At 43.5% G+C, this 18,920-nt stretch overlaps 1 protein-coding gene across 1 annotated transcript in view; it reads right to left on the bottom strand.

The window, feature by feature from the left end:
• The window catches only part of Patj (PATJ crumbs cell polarity complex component), a 332,069-nt gene that overhangs the window by 67,892 nt on the left and 245,257 nt on the right, over window positions 1–18,920 (bottom strand). The window contains 3 exon segments of the mRNA XM_028870280.2: window positions 1,910–2,043; window positions 7,020–7,137; window positions 16,060–16,134. Coding sequence (XP_028726113.1) covers window positions 1,910–2,043; window positions 7,020–7,137; window positions 16,060–16,134 — 327 coding nt within the window.

Raw genomic sequence — 18,920 nt, 5'->3', positions numbered from 1 at the left:
GGGAGGGGTGGGCAGGGGAGGTGTGGAGAGGGAGGAGGTCAGATGTGCCCTTCCCCGCACCAAGGCTGAAGTCCAAACAGCAGAGCTTCTGCTCATACCTGGCTCATCATTTCCTGCAACTTCTTTTCCCAAACTTCCATCTTTGTTTGCAAATTTCCTGCTGCCTAGATAATGGGATCCATGTGTTAGTTTTCATGCTTCAGATGAAAATTTGGGGGAGTATTAAAAAGGGAAAAAGATCTTCATTGTAGGAACAATGTGTTTAAGCACTTTCCACATCTATCTTCTTTTGGGCTGCAAAAATAATGACAGTGCTACATATTTTCTGTGACTCTAACTGGAGGCTTCTGATGAGGCTAGGAAATAAAAGCTGTGTCCCATCTCTCTTTCTAAGTGCTGCTTATCTTTCAAGGACAGTGGATTTATAGTCTCAAATGGCAGAACTATTAGGAACTTCAAGATGTTCCTGAAGAACTTTTATCTTTGCTTTCTTGAGGTGTCAAGAGAAGAAGAGCAAGATGTTCTGTAAGGCCTCAGGCTGCGGGGAGAGGAGGCTGAGTGCCCTCAGCCAGAGGCCTGAGCACATGCCAGTGGTAGAGGACAGCACACACATCTGCATCAGGAATCCTGAGGATCCCACACAGAGCAGAACTGTATTAATACCAACAGAGGCGAGAGAGCAAGGTCATGATTGCTCAGCTGAGCTGACTCCGTTCTTCTGAGTCTTCTGGGAAATCTAGTTCTATCTTAGGCTAAGTCATAAAAAGAGATCTATCTACAACGAAGAGATCAGATGGTTAAATTTGTTATTTTATGTTTATGTATGTACACCATGTGTGTGTGCAACGCCTGGATATCGGATCCCATGGAAATGGAGTTAATAGATAGCGGGAGACACCATGTTGGTACCAGGAGTTGAAGCCAGGTCCTCTGGAAAGGCAGCCCATGCTCTTAACCACCGAGCCATCTCCCCAGCCCCCAAAGAGTTAAAATTCTTATCATGAAAGAATTCAGTATAGAACTACTCTAAAATTTAATTTCCCTGTTTTGTTTAAATACAGCTTTATTTATACAAATTCACTTCTTATGGTATTTATGGTATCTCTTTGGGAAAATGGGGGAAAACAGGCCTTTGGGAGGGTGCTAGTACCCATGCCAGGGCATAGCTTCTCAATACTATTCCAATGGTTCTTATATGGCAAGGATCACTGTTATAAACCATTTCCTGGTGTTTATAAAATCTCCAAGCTATACTACAACTCAGTGAGTCAAGATTACTAAAATAATATATGAATATGATATTGTTTAATAATATAACTTGGTCATATCACCCAAAAGAAAGGCTGTAAGGAAAGGTCTCTCCTTCCTCAATGACAAGAGCTGGACAGACACAGTACCCATGCTAGACAAAGAGAAATGCGGGAGTTTAGAGTAGTATGGAAGCAGAAGCCTGTGTAAGGGGCAGGCAGTTCAGCTGCCTGTGGGGCCTGGGCAATTCCGGCATCCAAGGGACATCACACTTAGGCAGGATGCCATATGCGGCAATTTCTGACTGTAGAGGCAGAGGGGAAAGTGAGGACATAATGTCCTCAATTGCAATGTTTTGATCAAACATAAGGAGTTAAAATCCTTTGGTCAATAACATCAGGCTCAGAGCACATTAACTGGAGAGTCGGCTGAAGGCCAACATGCTCTAGGGCAGGTGGGTAGATGCAGAGGCGAGGCCTGCGACCAGGAGCAGGGGAACCAGGCTTCTGTAACGCCTGCAGCTCCTGAGTTTCCTGTTTCAGGGAATGAGTATTGATATCTTGTTTGTTTCGTCAGGTCTCCAATACAAGTATCCTGGGCCATAATGAGCCCCAGCAACTAACTCTGGGACAGCAGACATAATGTACTTCTAGACACTTACCAAAGGTGTGTCTTTTCCTCCTACGATGCTGAGACCAAGCCCTGAGCGCCCCTTGGAGATTTCGATGATCATTTCCTGTCCAGGGACAATGGGACACGTTGCAGGGTCCACCGAGAGAGGAGCCTGGAAGTTCCCTGGAAAGTGGTAAAACACAGTGGTTAGGCAGTAGGAGAAGCAGCTCGTCGGCATCCACGGGAGCACGCGGGTGTGTGCTTGTCACTGCATTCCCTGTGCTCGAGGCACTATGGAGGGAAAGGCTGGGTCACTGCTTCTTCTGCGATGAAAACATCAACTCCTCAAATCTGTCAACTTACCAATTTTAGGTATGCTTAATTAAAAAGAAACAAAAACCCTCAAAACACACCATGAAAATCAGCACGGAAAAACTTCAGATGACTAAATATTTAGGTACACAAAATCATATACTGTGGTGAGTATAAAAGCTATTATGACATTAGACCATGAGTTTAGAAGAATGTTTGCCTCAGGAGGTCCCAGGTTCAATCTCCCATATGGCAAAATGAAAAACAAAACAAATAATAAGAAGAAATTGTGCCTAAATACTTTCAGAGTACATCAATTAAGATGTGCAAGGGATTTAACTAACGAAGTATATGATTGAAGATAAAAATTACTTAAAGTTTATCTCTAATATCACAGGCTGAGCATCCCTAATCCAGATATCTGAAGTTTTTTGATCATTGACATGACACCACAAATGGAAAATTCAACACATGACTTCATGCGATAGGAGAAACTCAAAATATAGACACATCCAAACAGCCTTCAGGCTGTATATAGAATGTGTATATAAAACATAAATGGATTCTGTATTCAGATTTGGATCCTATTCCCAATCTATCTCTTTATGTATATGAAAATGTTCCAAAATCTGAAATATCTCTAGTTCCAAGTATTTTGGTCAAGATTATTCAACCCATATGAACACAGGTAAACATGCACATACATATGTATGCACACATTTGTAGTATAATAAAAATATGAAAAATTACTTTCCAAGGCCATAAATAAAACTGTTGGTAAAGGAGTTATAATATTGCATAAAGGTTTACTCATTTAGTTAAGAGACTTATTGTACTGTGCATGTCTGTGCACATGAGTGCAGTGCCAGAAGAGGCTGGAAGCATTGGATTCCCTGGAACTGGAGTTACAGATGGTTGTGAGTGGCCACATGGGTACTAGGAACGAACCAATCCTCAGTCTTCTGGAAGAGGAGTAAGTGCTCTTAACTGCTGAGCCACCTTTCTAGTCCCGAAAGGTCAATTTTTTTTAAAAAAAATTATTGTTTAAGAGTGTATTTCTAAAACAGAAAAAAACTTCTAGGCCAAGAAAGATGCTTAAAACACCCATTATCTATTTCCTAATGTATATTAGGAAATAATATATATATTATTAATAATAATATTAATATATTAGTATTAATATATTAGTTAGTGCATATAACTAACCCAACTGTAGTGAATGAAGAACTAAATTTTCCACTATCAGGTGCTCTGATCTGAGATCACGTCTATAGAGGTCTCCACAGACAGCTTTGCAATAACCAAGTCTGATCACCACAAGGGTCGAGGGAGCTCCACAGGGGTTGATGACAGTAGTAGCGCCACCTACTGGTCAGTAGTTTCTAAAGCATAGAAACTAGAAGACCAGGCTTCAAAGGTGTGCTAGACCTCTGCCTATGTGATAGCAGGTATTGGCAGGCTGCTGTCCATAACAAGAGGGTTCATATAATTCCAAAAGAAAACAAAAGAGAAAAATCATATTTTAAGACAGGTAAAATTTATATGAAATCAAAATTTCAGTGCCTATAAACCAGTACTGAAACGTAGACCCGCTAATTCTTAGTTATGTTGTTGTACCACACAGGTAGAAGTGAAAAGCTGCGGCAGGCTGTGTGGCCTGTGAGCTCAAATATTGGCTATACAGTTCTTTCTAGAAAAGTCTGGTTCTGGCTGTGCGTGGCGGCACACTACTGTTATCTTGGTACTCATGAGACTTAGGCAGGAGGGTCACCTTGACAAGGCCAGCCTGGGTTACAAAAGCAAGACACAGTCCCCGTCCCTGCACTCTGCTCCAGAGCAGGGAGGGGGTGTGAGGAGGAGGAGGAGGAGAGGAGGAGGAGGAGGAGGAGGAGGAGGATTTCTAGCACAAAACAAAGGAAGCTGGCAAAGGAAGGGGACCTGTGGGAGTTCTCTAATCAATAATTACGATTTGATAACACAGGGCAGTTGAGGTCAAAAGCATAGAAGTAGATCCAGGCATCTAAGCAGCAGATTCCTACGTAGCCAAACTGGCTTGCTATTGATGAGTAAATGCAGTTGAGCATTACTCAGCAGGTCAGAAGAGTGACAGAGCCTCCAGCCTGGCCTGCTCCAGAACTCACCCAGCTGCCCCTGCCTTACACAGGGGCCTTGCTGATCTAATGACCTCCTAGCAAAGATGGAGCAATCCAGGGATACAGCCCCAGAAATAACAAAAAGGACAACTTCAGAACGAGAACATTAAGTTTCTCTATGTCTTTCTTTCTTTCTTTTTTCTTTCTTTCTTTCTTTCTTTCTTTCTTTCTTTCTTTCTTTCTTCCTTTCTTTTCTTTCTTTCTTTCTTTCTTTCTTTCTTTCTTTCTTTTCTCTCTCTCTCTCTTCAGTCTATATATTTCATGCTGTTTCCCATTAATCTACCATAAACATGGCACACAATGCCAGTAAAGAGAGAGAACAGGAAGATACTAGAGATGGCATCCCCCCCGCCCCCACACCTCCTTGTCCTAAGTCACTTTTTGGTTGTTTTATAAGATTTATTTTTAGTTTTTAGAGACAGGGTCCCTCTACATAGCCCTGGATATCCTGGAATTCACTATGTAGCCGAGGCTGGCTTCAAATTCACATAGATCCACCTGCCTCTGCGTACCAGTGCTAGGATTAAAGGCGTGTGCCATTGTGCCTGAAAATATTTATTTTTATTTTATGGGAATGAGTTATTTGCTTGTGTGTATGCCAGTGTACCACATGGGTGCATGGCACCCACAGAGGTCAGAAGACAGCACCAGATCCCCTGGAACTGGGTTATAGGTGGTTATGAACTGTCCTGTGTGAATGCTAGAAAACAAAACCCGGTCCCCCGCCAGAGCTGCAAATGCACTTTCTTAACGGCCATCTTTCCAGTCAATCTTTGCATTTGTTTCTCTCACAGAACTCAACTCAAAGCCACGCTCAGATCAAGTATTCAACAAACATTTTTTAAGTGAATGAAAGATGAATATAGTTTCTGTATCTTTAAACACAGGGCCATGGATTGCTATTACCTGGTATGAATACATGATGTACATTAGCCAGCCCCTCCTGATCTGTATCTGTAGTAGGTAGTTGTTCCAGATTTGACATGGAAGTACTACCCCCAGTGAGGTTTCCGGTAACTGTCATGCCTACCTATGACCTGCCCCTGAGGCAGGGCTGAGATGGGAGCCCTTAAGACCCGAGATCCGGATCTGCGGCTCTCTTGGTTCCTGGTGATCCTGGATCCTGGATGGTAGACTGAGCAGAGTTCTCCAGAGAACCCAGCTGGACTGCACCTCACCTCTTCCAGATCCTGTAACCAACCCCTTTACTAGCTGGAAGTTACCCCCCAAATAAACCTCCTTTTTAATTACCTGGAGTTGCCTTAATAAGTCCCCAAAAATGTATCTATGGCCAAGTATACAAGTTTGGGCATTTTAGGTCACACTGTCTGCCAGAGCTGCTTAATTCCATCACAGAACATCAGAATAGCCAAGCAGCCACAGACACTATGTAAGCGATACTCAATGATATGTTAAGGAACATTGGAGTATGAATTTCATGTAGTTTTCATAAAACTGGCTTTCAGCTGTTTTCAGTCTTTAAAATATAAAACCCTCTCTAGCTCCTGGATGAAGTCAAAACAGGTGGTGGGCTACATTTAACCTGTGGGTCACAGTTTGTTTGCTGATAATGTTCAAGTACCTTAATATAAAACCAAATAATACCTGCTTGCTAAACTTTTTACAGAGTAACATTTAAAAGACTGCTAGTCAGCACAGGGTTATAAATTCGTCATTGGTGAGCCTTTTTTGTTTGTTCGATTTTTTTGAGACAAGGTCTAGGTCTGTCTATGTAGCTCTGGCTGGCCAGGAACTCACTATGCAGATCAGACTGGCCTCCAATTCACAGAGATCTGCCTACCTGAGTGCTGGGATTTTATTTATTTGTGACCATACATATGTGTGGGGGCAAGAGCATGTGAGTGCATGTACTCATGGAGACCGGAAGAAAAGTGTCAGATCTCTCAGAGCTCAAGTGACAGGTGGTTGTGAGCTGCCTGCCTGCTGTGGGTGCCGGGACTCAAACTGTAGTCTTCCAGAAGAGTGGCCAGCTCTCAACCTCTGAGCCACCTCTCCAGCAGCGGCATCCCCACTGCTTTTTACTGCATAAAAGCAAGGTGGAAATACCGATCACTTGCTTTGAAGTTCGACTTTGAACTCTCACTCTTCATCATAATTTAAGCTACAACATGAATTCCACCCTTGCCCCCCTTCCCTCTCCTCTTTCTTTCTGAGGTGAGATTTCTTAGAGCCTGGGCTAGCCTTGAATTCATTATGTAGTTGAGGAGGACCTAAAATTCCCGATCCTCCTACCTCCATTTCTCAAACGCTGGGATTACAGGCACCACCATGCCTGGCTCTGAATACCAGCTTCTTTACTGAAATCCTCAGTGGCTTATATCAATATACATAGTGTTAAAACTGCCTTCATTATGGTTTTGGAGACATTATCTATGACTTAACCTGGGTCTTTGGGAGAGATTGGCAGGCAGCCTGTGGGCTTTAGTTTCATCAAATGCCTCTTTGGAGGGCCTCTTCTCCTCTGTGTTTCTATTCAGTAACTATTGGGCAGTGCAGATGGTGAAGAACTGAGGACGCAGTGCAGGAAGTGAGGTGTTCAAGTTCCACAGTACGGAAGTAGAGGAGGGATACAGGGCCCGGTGTCCTGCCTCCCGCCTCATTCTTTCCTCAGAGCATCACGACATTTTTCTTCTCCAAAGGTTCACAGGCAGTTTTGGTTAGGCAGAGTCGTACCGGAGTCTGTGAGGTCTCCATCTTCTGACTGACACAACGGACTTGGTGCTGGTGATATCTCTTGTGAGTTGACGGGGGCTTGTGCTGAATATGTTTGCTGTTTCATCTGGCAGGCAGCCTACAAGAGGAAGGGAAATTACATGGATGTCAAGAAGGAGAGAAGAAAGAAGAGCTCTGTAAAATGGCTGTGTTACTGTCATCAAAACAACGGTGAGCTTCAAAAACGTGTTCTGAGACAACAGGATGCTCAGAGAGGTGGCAAGGGGAAGCCAGGTTGAGTTTTGAATTGTCTCCTGTTTAACTTTGCTCCTAAGACACTTGGATAGAGGCTTGGTCAAAAAGGGGAGCAGGATATAAGTGGAACAGTAACTCTCAGTTTTGTGCTTTTGCTGACAACACCCCTAGTGAATATTAGCATTAACTAACTAAGACAAATGAAGGACCCCATGCCTTCTCAAGAGTCACATAAAAAGTGGAGGTAGTGACGTGATTTGCCTGCTGGATCCCAGTAAATGCTAGGCTGTCTCTGGACTCTACAAATATCTGCTCCAGAATCATAAAACTCCAAGATTCTGTCTGTGGAAGGCTGCTCCTCTGACCAAGGTGCCATGCAGTATGCAAGAACTAAGACAGTTCTAACCACCGAGCATTTGTACTATGCTTCCGGGTTTTCAAGATACTATTAGCTGTATGGATACCTCAACCACAAGAACATTCCTCAGTATCAGATACTATCATCACACAGCTAATTAGAGGAAGAGATCAGCTGGTCACCAGTTCTTGGAGAATGCTATAATCAGAATCAGAGTACTTATGGAATAGCTGCTAGGCCGTGGTTCTAGGGCTGTTCATTTGATTCTTTTTATAAGAAAATATTTTCATTTTTACTTATTATTATTAGTGCAATGTCTACAGATCAGTGGAGAACTTTCTGAAGTCAGTTATCAGCTCCCACCCAAATGAGGCAGGGTCTCTCTTGTTTTTGTGCTGTGTATTTCAGGCCAGCTGATCTGCCAGCCTCTAGATAATTGTCCTGTCTCTGTCTCCCATCTTGCTGTAGGTACTAGATACTGCACTTGGCTTTTTTTATGTGGGTTCTGGGAACAGAACTCAGGTGGACAAGCTTGTTAGGCCCTTACTTGAAAAGCCTTTTCCTGTCACACATTTACTAACAAGAATAAAGTGTGTATGGAGGAGTGATTACTAAAAACTGAGAAGTAGCACAGTGGCTCATGGCTACTTAACTCAGGGCTGTAAAAAATACATAGTCATGCTGGGCAGTGGTGGCACATGCCTTTAATCCCAGCACTTGGGAGGCAGAGGCAGGCAGATCTCTGTAAGTTCAAGGCTAGCCTGGGCTACAGAGTAAGTTCCAGGAAAGTGCAAAGCTACACAAAGCTGTCTCAAAAAAGAAAATTCATAGTCACATAGTCATGCTTATCAGTGTCTTCACAACATCAAAGAACACAAAAAAATACAAGAGTGGGGGAGTTGGCAGCCACTAATGAGTTTTGTGACTGCAGATGGTACTTGGCTTCCTCATCCGGGCATTGCTAGTGGGTTGTGAGGTGCACCCTGTGAGGTGGTTGTAAAGGTGGAAGAGGAATTAATTCCAGCAAGGCCTGCCCTTCCCCCACCCTGAACAGGTTATACATGACTGGCAAGCTCTGGGTCAGAAACTGTAGAAACACAACATCCATTTCCATCGGAGCCAGCAGTTCTGGCTCTGCCATGGTGCCGCCCACCTCCATGGACCATTCTCTTCTGCAGTCACAGGAAAAGCACCATCACCTTCCGGAGGTGACGTGCACATTCTTCAGCAGGGAAGAGAATGGGCAGGTGAAGTTTAAAACTCCACCAAACCACAGAGATGCCTGCTGCATACCCTGAACCAGTGAGTGTCCAGAGTGTCGGAGCATCAGCAGTACTGGCATCGGAATGCATGCAGCAGTAGGTTTTGAATTGTAAATACTTTTGATTGAATTGAATGTAATTATTTTAAAAATATTTTATTATTTTGTGTGCATGGGTATTTTGTCTGTATGTATTCTGTGTACCATGTTTATGCAGTGCCTGTGGGGGCCAGAAGAAATCCCCTGGAACTGGGGTTACAGATGATTGTGAGCCCCCAGGTGGGCACTGCAGATCAAACCCAGGTCCTCTCTGGAAGAGCAGCTAGTGCTCTTAACAAATCATCTCTCCAGCCCAGACTTTAGTATTTCCAAAGTTCTCTTCTTGTGGTGCAAGGGATGACACCCAGGGCCTCAGACATGCTAGTTAAGTATTCTACTACCAAGTCACATCCCCAGACTACATATATTTGTTTTTGTTTAGGTGTTTAGAATATAATTTTAGAGAATTTTCAAAGGCATTTTATTTGGAAATGTTTGAAATATCAAATTCTTTGGTGATTTTTTTTTTTTTGCGGGGGTGGGTATGCTTCAAGAGAGGGTTTCTTTGGTTAGCCCTGGCTGTCCTGCTACTAGTTCAGTAGACCAGGCTGGCCTCGAACTCACAGAGATCCACCTGCCTCTGCTTCCCAAGTGCTGGGATTAAAGGCGTGTGCCACCACACCCAGCTATCGTATACTTTCTAGATACTCTTGTTATCTATAGTTCCTGAATAATGGAAACTTTAGTGACATAAAAATATAAACTGGGGCTAGAGAGATGAGGTTGCAGTTAAGAGTCTGTACTGCTCTTGCAGAGGATATGAGTTTGCTTTCCAGCCAAGTGGCTCAAAAAACACCTGTAACTCCAGCCCCAGGGGATCAGACGCACTCTTCTGGTTTCTGTAGGCATCAGCATCTGAGTGTTTTATGTCAATTTGACACAAACTAGAGTCATATGAGAGAAGAATCTCAACTGAGGAAATGCATCTATAAGATCAGCAGGAGGCAAGCCTGTGGTGCATTTTTTTACTTAATCACTGAGAAGGGAGGGCCCATCCCACTGTGGGTGGTGCCAAACCTGGGCAGATGGTCCTGGGTCCAGGCTGAGCAAGTTGTAAGGAGCAAGCCAGTAAGCAGTACTCCTGCACGGCCTCTGCATCAGTTTCTGCCTCCAGATTCATGACCTGCTTGAGTTCCTGCCCTGACTGTGTTTGATGAACTGTGATGTGTAAGTGTAAGTAAACTGATCCATCCCCCACCCAAGTTTAGGCATAGTGTTTCATCACAGCAATAGAAACTAAGACAGAGACTGGTACTAGGGTTGTAAGGTATTACTATGACAGACTGGGCTCTATGTTTTAGGTAGAAGAACTTTGGAACTTTGGGCTGGAAATGACAAAGCTTGGATAGGTGTTCTGTGGGAGCTTGGAAGATAAGAGTGTTGAGAGAAAGGCAAATGATGGAGGCTTGGTTGGTGAAGTTCAGAGGTAAGTTTGTTGTTTTGAATTACGAATGCATGGTTTCTGGCAGCTGAAGCCGAAGAATCAGCTGTGATTGACAAGAGACCTATACCACCAAAGTGAAACCTTTGCTTTACTTGGATAATTGATACTAGTCAACCAGAGCAGAAAAACAGGCAGTGATTAAGAAGAGACCAGCATCATCGAGGTGAAATCTTCTGGGAAGTGTTTCCTCAGGGTCAACACACAGAAGCTCTGTTCCAGAGGGGACTGAGGTTGTATCTCATGCTGGCAGCTTAACTTCATCATGCCTAAGAGTCACCCAGGTGGTATTGGTTTGAAGTCATGAAGGGGTCATGGACAGCAATTGAGGCTTGGCAATGTGAAATGTCAGGATAGGCCATTGTTGAAGGTGCAGCCTCCGTACAGTTGAGGCCCCAGAATTAAAGGAGTTATTCTGAGAAGTTGAAGAAGCTTGTTACTATGAATAGAGCCCAGGAGAGGCTGTTGGTGAAAGTGCAGCCCGGTTGCAGCAGGAAGCCCCAGCATTTTGGAGATGCCAGTACCATGAATGAGATGACCACTAAGAATAACAGCAGCTGAAGAGTGGAGCCAGCCTAAGCCTAGAAGACAAGTTGCGTGTGCTACGATTGCTGTACAAATCCTCTGGAGGAGCCCAGGAGATTGGGAGTGAATTCTAGACACTGGATTACTGAGTTATTTACTGAGTTTGTGCACAGGGCATGAAGTCCTCCTGCTTACAGATAGTACTAGAGAAACCAGGAATGCTACACATGCAGGCTTTTCTCTCCAAAAGAAGGGATTTACACCTGTTTTCCACCCAGAAGTCTGGGAGTGATGTTGTTAATAGCCTGGTGATCTTTGCTGTTCTGTAGAATCCCCCAGACTCCATAGAATCCATTCTTATGAAAGAAGTTCCAAGTACTTTGCAAAGGAGTTTACTATTGTGCTTACTACATCCCCTTCCTGCTAGGTCCTGACCCTGAGCACTGCTTCTCAGTCAACAGAGCCCATCCTTACGAAAGGGCTCACAGGGCTTTGCAAAGGAGTTTCCATGTGGTCATGCCCTGAGCTCTGTTGTGATAACCATCATGAGGAACTCTTCCCCAGAGCTGTACTGGGCTTTAATATGTCAGAAATAAACGGCTTGAGGTCAGACTCTGGACGTTTGGACTAGCCCAGCTAACTAAGTCATGCTGAACTGGATTTCCTCCTTGCCTTGGGCAGATCATTCCTCTGTCAGCTGTAGCATCTGCAGGGACCCCCACAAAGTTGGGATTATGCTTTGGGTCTTCTCTCTTCAAGTAAAAAAAGTATTTATTTATTTATTTATTTACTTACTTACTTACTTACTTACTTATTTATTTTATAAGAGCCCACAGCTGAGAGACTTTAAACGTTTTTGTTTTTGTTGTTTCTCTGTGTAGTTTTGGTGCCTGTCCTGGATCTCACTCTGTAAACCAGGCTGGACTCGAACTCACAGAGATCCGCCGGGCTCTGCCTCCCGAGTGCTGGGATTAAAGGCATGCACCATCATCACCCAGCTGAGACTTTAAACTTTTAAAGAGATTTCGGAGTTGTATAGAGACTAGATTTTTAGGGAAACATTGCATTTTAAAAGGGACTGTATATTTAAGAGAGACAATTTTTACAGTGTTTGAATTTGTAAGGACTGTGGGACTTTTAAAGTTACTTGTGTTTTATATTGCAAAATTAATATTAACATCATTTCTTGGGAACAAATGAGAAAGGAAATGTTCTAGTTAAAAGTGTGATGTGTTTATGTATCAAGCTGACTAGGGGCCAATTGGCTGTTTTGGTTTTTTTTTTGTTGTTGTTGTTGTTGTTAATGTCAACTTGACAAAAGCTAGAGTCATCTGAGAGGAGAGAAACTCAACTGAGAAACGGACTCCATAAGATCTAGCTGTAGGAAAGCCTATAGGGCACTTTGTTAACTAGTAATTGATGGGAGAGGGTACAACTCACTGTGAGTGGGGCAACCCTGGGCAGGTGGTCCTGGGTTCTATAAGAAAGCAGGCTGAGCAAGCTATGATGAGTAAGGCAGGAAGCAGCACTCCTCCATGGCCTCTGGGTCAGATCCTAACTCCAGGTTCCTGCCCTGCTTGCCTTTAACGATGAACTGTGATAGAGAAGTACAAGCAAGATAAACCCTTTCCTCCCCACTTGCTTTTGGTCACAGTGTTCCATCACAGCAATAGTAATCCTAACTAGGACATGTATACATACTCATGTACAGACACTCACAAGTACACATAGTTAAAAATAAAAACAATTCTTAAATTATAAACTAGTACATAGAAATGAAAACCAGGATTAAAAAGCAAGGAAAAAATTAATAGCAACAAACATCTGATAGACACATGTGTGGTGGTAATCTAATTATACTGAAATGTGATTTTGATTGTATGTTAATAAATAAAGTTGCCCGGGGGTCAGAGCTATTAGAGCTATAGCAAGAGTGTGGCGGTGGTGGCACACGCCTTTAATCCTAGCATTCCAGAGATAGAAATCCCTCTGGATCTCTGTGAGTTCAAGGCCACATTGGAAATAGCCAAGCATAGTGGTGACACACTCCTTTAATCCCAGAAAACCAGCCTTTAATCCCAGGGAGTGGTGATATAAAGCAAAAAGATATATAAGGCGTGAGACCCATAAACTAGAAGCATTTGGCTGATTAAGCTTTCAGGCTTTGGAGCAACACAGTTCAGCTGAGAGCTATTGGGATGAGGACACAGAAGCTTCCAGTCTGAGGAAACAGGACCAGCTGAGGAACTGGTGAGGTGAGATAGCCGTGGCTTGTTCTGTCTCTTTAAATAGACGAACAGACAGGAAATAGGGCTCTCATTCGGGAGGCTGGGACACCGCAGGCGGAAGGGTAAGATTTTGGCTCTGAGCTCTGACCTCTCGGCTTTCTCTTTCGCATTGTTTCTGTGTTTCTTATTTAATAAAACAGTTGGTTACATCTATATCTGGCGCCCAACGTGGGGCTAAAGAAAAAAAGGGAAGAAAAAAAAAAGAGGGACTAAAGAAAAAGGACAAATGAACAGGGATAAAGGCCGGTGTTATGAAAAAAAAAATACTAAAGACAAAGTCCCTTAACCAAGAGGCGCTCCAATAAAGTGTGATCTGAGAAGAATCCTCACGTGGTGGTAAAGAGGATTCAGAACTCAACACACGGAGCGGTGATGTCGGTAAGTTCTCCAGGAACGGTGACGTCGGTAAACGCCCCACAGTTCCTAATTCTCTCTCTCAAATGAGCGGCAGCCGCCGGTTTGAGTTACTGGCGGGTTCCTGGCGTGTGTGCTTGACCTGCAGTATGGCGGGAATGAGGCCTCTGCAAGTGGTACATTAAGCTGCGTGGTGGATTTAGCCTTTGCTAGTTACAAAACAAAAAAGGTTTCTGGGCTACACGCTGCTTGGATAAAAGCACAGACCCACGATGGCTCCCAGAGCTGGTGGAAAACGTACCACCGCCAAGTTGGGAAATTGAAGGGGGCAGAGCCAGCAGCCACAGAGCCGTTTCAGGCTTAGAAGGCTACAGTTTAAAGCAATAAGTTTGCAATAAGACAGATTCAGATGGAACAAGACTTTAAATGCTTTACAATGTGTGTAAAAACGTACATAGGCTTGGAAGAGAGAGGAAAAGGAACATAGACAGTTATATAAAGAAATAGAAAGTTTAAAAAAATAAAGTCTTTAAAGAGAAAGTAAAAGTAATATAAAAAATAAGCCATGTAAAGATGGATATCACACAGAGAGTTTGGATTATATTGTCTTTGGGATTTTTAACTGCAGAAAAACATTTGATCATAAAAGATGTTGAGTTAAACCAATATGTATATATTAAAGATATCTTGACTTTAAAATTTGGATATAAGGATGTGTTACTTTGGAAAGGAGACTCTGCTTTTGTCTCTACAGAAAACCAGAGGCTATGGATTTGTTCCAGATTAAGATACATCAGGTTTGACCAGCCAAGACCCCCTGAAGGTCTCTGATGACACTATGGCCAGATGATCCAACATCCAGAATCGTTTCAAGGCAACTGGCTCAGACGATACAGTCTCACGGACTACTCCATGATCCTAAAATTTTCTTTGCGTCCCCATAAGATACAGCGCCCCCCTCCAGCAGGAAGTAGTTAAAGAGAAGCTACGCCCAAATTCCCAAATATACCAAGCTGGCTTTGGAGATGTGTAAAAGTTAAAACCTTCCTTTTTAAAAAAAAGAAAAGGGGAAGTGCTGTGGGATGTTAATGTATGTCCTGTGGGAGCCCTTCTTGGGTTCCTTGTGGCGTTACCCAGCAGGTCCGTATAGAGGATGATTAGGACCATGGGCCTGAGTGCAGGTGTTTGAGATGGTCTGCACTTGGCTGTGCTGGGGGATGGTCTGTATGTCAAGTTGTTCTGATTGGTTAATAAATAAAACCTGATCGGCTGTGGCTAGGCAGGAAGGATAGGCGGGACTAACAGAGAGGAGAAATAAAAGGACAGGAAGGCAGAAGGACTGGCTGCAGCCGCCGCCATGACCAGAGACACTGCAGCCGCCGCCATGACCAGCAGCATGTGAAGACGCCGATAAGCCACCAGCCATGAGGCGAGGTATAGATTTGTAGAAATGGATTACTTTAAGATATAGATTTATGGAAATGAATTAATTTAAGCTATAAGAATAGTTAACAAGAAGCCTGCCACGGCCATACAGTTTGAAAGCAATATAAGTCTCTGTGTTTACTTGGTTGGGTCTGAGCGGCTGTGGGACTGGCGGGTGACAGAGATTTGTCCTGACTGTGGGCAAGGCAGAAAAACTCAAGCTACACACATGTTGATAGCTTGCTGGGTGTGGGGCTGAAGCCAGACATCCCAGAACTTGAAAGGCAGAGGCAGGAGTTCACAGTCAGCCTTGACTATTGGAATTTTAGGCAAACTTGGGCTACATAAGTCTCTGTCTCCCTCCTCTCCACAAAAATCCAACCAACCAACCAACCAACCAACCAACCAACCAACCAACCAACCAGTTCATAAGCTTTAGGGCCTGACACATACAAAATGTTTAACTCTGCCACTCAGTGATGTCCCCAGACCTCTAGCTTTTAAAGAAAAATGAAATTAAAAATGTAAGGAACACTGAAGTTATTGTATCTTTATCAAACTACAAATTCTTCCATTTGAAAATTTTATTCATGGCATTGTGTTAAGATAGGGCAGTCTTAAAAATTTAACTGAAAAAAGATGTCTTTAAAAATGTTTGTGTGCGAGCACACTGTGTGTGCATGAATGCTTGCTGTCAATTGAGTGTGGAAGTCAGAGGACCACTTTTGGAGTCCGTTTTCTCTTTCTGCCATGTGAATCTCAGTGATTGAACTCGGATCACTGGGTTTGGCACCAAGCCCCTTTATCTGCTGGGCCATCTTGTTGGCTCAAGGCAGTCTTTGAAACACCTGGTTTGGCTACCAGAACAGAATGGCGAAGAAGGGACACTTCTGCATACCTGAGTGTGATCAGTGGCACGAATGTGCATTGACACCAGGATTTAAGACACCTTAACCAGTAGGAAAGGAGTTGACATTACAATCATCTCCTTTTCTTGTGGCGTACAGTTCACATGACACACTACCCCAACAGAGTAAATCCCAAACATGAATTACCACATTGTCAGGCGACTCCAATGCCCTCTGCTGCTCTGCCACCATGCTGTGATCAACCACCTCAGACAGGTCTTCCTGAAATGTAAAAATACAATCAATTAGCAACATTACAGGTCTCAACTGCACCTTCCACCTCTGTCAGTCACCTGGACTTTGGTCTATCTCAAAAATGACCCCAAACAGCACATATTTTCTCCATCCCCTACCTGGATGAACCTGCATAAGTGAGCTCAGGCTAGTCCTATCAGATATTCTTTGATGGTCTTCTCTATTACACTAGCTTTCCTAGACCTGTGTTTATGCTGAATATGAAATCACTCCCAGGGTTCAATTTCTGATATTAGAATCCCCTACCCCACCTTTAAGATGCTTATCTAGAGGTAAGTGCACACCTGATAGAGACACTGTGAGAAAGAAAGGTAAGTTAGTCTTCAGACTGATACACAGACATGTCAACTGAAATGTTGGCCAGAGTGTGCATGTCTGTATCCACATGTTTCACTCTTTGTGTAGGTGAATTTAAGGCTAAAGCATCACTTGATGGTTTGGGTTAAGGCATGAGCTCCTGCAACTTGGCTTGGACAAGGCAGGGACCACAAGGAGACCAAAGTGATGTTGATTTGGGTGTGTTTGCGCAGGCACTCAGGGGTGCTGTGCAGCATTGGGGAGCAGGAAATGAGAACAGGGTGGCTTGTGCCACGGAGTGTTAGGAGTTTGTGATCCTAGCTCTTTGACTCAAGTAATTCAGAGTCTGTACTTGACTCTTCCAGCCTTAATTCCCTGCATAATTTATAAACGGGTATGTGTGGGTGTTAGGTCTCAAACCTGGGGTGAACAGATAACCCTATTAATGTATCAAAGCTGTTGCTGGCAGCCAGGTTCTCCCAGCATCCTTCAGTCCCTACCTGTGGTGGTATTCTAATTGTACTGAAATGTGATTTTGATTGTATGTTAATAAATAAAGTTACCCAGGGGTCAGAGCTATTAGAGCCATAGCAAGAGTGTGGCGGTGGTGGCACACGCCTTTAATACCATAGATCTCTGTGTGTTCAGGGATACAGCCAGCATTGGAGACATATGCCTTTAAGACCTAGGGGGCTGTACATACAGACAGTGACGAGGCAGTCACGTGTTTGGGTTTACAACCAATGAGAAGGCAGAACAAAATATATAAAAAGACGGACAGACAGGATATAGCTCTCTTTTGGGAAGCTGGGACATCGCAGGAGGAAGGGTGAGATTTTAGCTCTGAGCTCTGACCTCTCAGCTTTCTCTTTTACATTGGTTCTGTGTTTCTTATTTAATAAGACTGTTGGTTACATCTACACCTACCTGTAACAGGGTCCTCTTGGCTAGCATACCCTCCAACACACATGAATGCGTGTACACACACACACACACACACACACACACACACACACACACACACATTCTCTAGCCCAGAAACTGGGCTGGGCTGCCCTTCCCTGAGCTGTTCTTCCCTATATAACCCAGATATTTTGGCTACTTCTAGCCCTTTTTACCTCTTGGCCTCTTGCTCTCTTGGCCACTCTTCCTGGTTCCCTTCCTTTGCTCTCCCCTCTCCTCAACATGGCCTGGCTCAGTCTGCTGGTCAAGTTCACTCTGGACTCTCCAATATGTCTCTGTCTCTGTCTGTTTTCTCCTTTGCATTATGACAAAAACCTCAACCCCTTAGTAGCAGTCATGTCTTTCTTCCTCCTTTCTTTCTTTCTTTCTTTCTTTCTTTCTTTCTTTCTTTCTTTCTTTCTTTCTTTCTTTCTTTCTTTCTTTCTTTCTTTCTTTCTTTCTTTCTTTCTTTCTTTCTCTTATTTATTTTCTTCCCTCCCTCCTCCTCTCTCCTCCCTCCTCCCTCTCCTCCCTCCCTTCCTCCCTCCCTCCCTCCTTCCTTCTGTAATCTCACTATGGGATGTGATTAGCCAGCCTGCCTCCATCTTGGGCTTGAAAGCTATCTTATAATAAAGACAAAATTGATTCTTTCTTGTTTATGATTAAATCTGTTTCTCAAAGACTGGGCAATGCCCCACCTGTAACCTTAACTACAAATGGTTCTGTACTGCCTTTTCCAAGGAACAGCAATCAAACCTTTGTTTCAAAAGGTTATATGACCAACTGTTGTTAAGACCATTTCCTATGTTCTACTTCTGTAACCCTGCCTATTTGACTGTCAAATCCCCCATTTGGAACCCCCCTATCCTGAGCTATAAAATCCTTATTTTGCCCATGTCTAATGCTGACCTCTTGAACCCAGTCATAGGTGGATAAAGCCTGTGTACAAAAACAAACAAACAAACAAACAAACAAACAAAAACAAAACAAAAAAACAAAACAAAAAAACCAACAACCTTGCTTTGATTAATTTGGCCATGATGATTTGGGTCAGTGGTCTTTCTCCTTTGGGATTAAGAGATGTTGAAAAGATTGAACAAAGTGATCCCATAAATGGATTTCCCATGGTACCTAGCAAATACCCAGATCCACTAAAAACACTCACAGTGACAGTGAATGGAACTAAATGATGCTGGTCTCATGCTCTCAACTGTACTATCAGACTCTATGAGCCAGTCAGTGATCTGCATAGGATCCCCACTCTGGGTATATTCACATACCCATTTTTCCACAGTCCCTATCACAGTTGAAGCCAAATAAGGCAGGATGTAAACCAGGTTATGGTCTCATCCTGGGTCATCCATTCTCTATTGGTTTACAGCCTGAGAGACTGAAGCCCAGCATGATTTGGAGACGGCACCTAGGTCCTCCGAATGACAGGGACTATCCTTAGTCCCTTACTTTTCAGGGCCACAAGTATTTTACTCATTTAGATCTCTGTCATTCCCTTATGG

The sequence above is a fragment of the Peromyscus leucopus genome, chromosome 2, assembly GCF_004664715.2.
Source record: "Peromyscus leucopus breed LL Stock chromosome 2, UCI_PerLeu_2.1, whole genome shotgun sequence".
Lineage (NCBI taxonomy): Eukaryota > Metazoa > Chordata > Mammalia > Rodentia > Cricetidae > Peromyscus > Peromyscus leucopus.
Note: the sequence above shows the minus strand (reverse complement) of the source record. Positions and strands in the feature narration are given on the sequence as shown.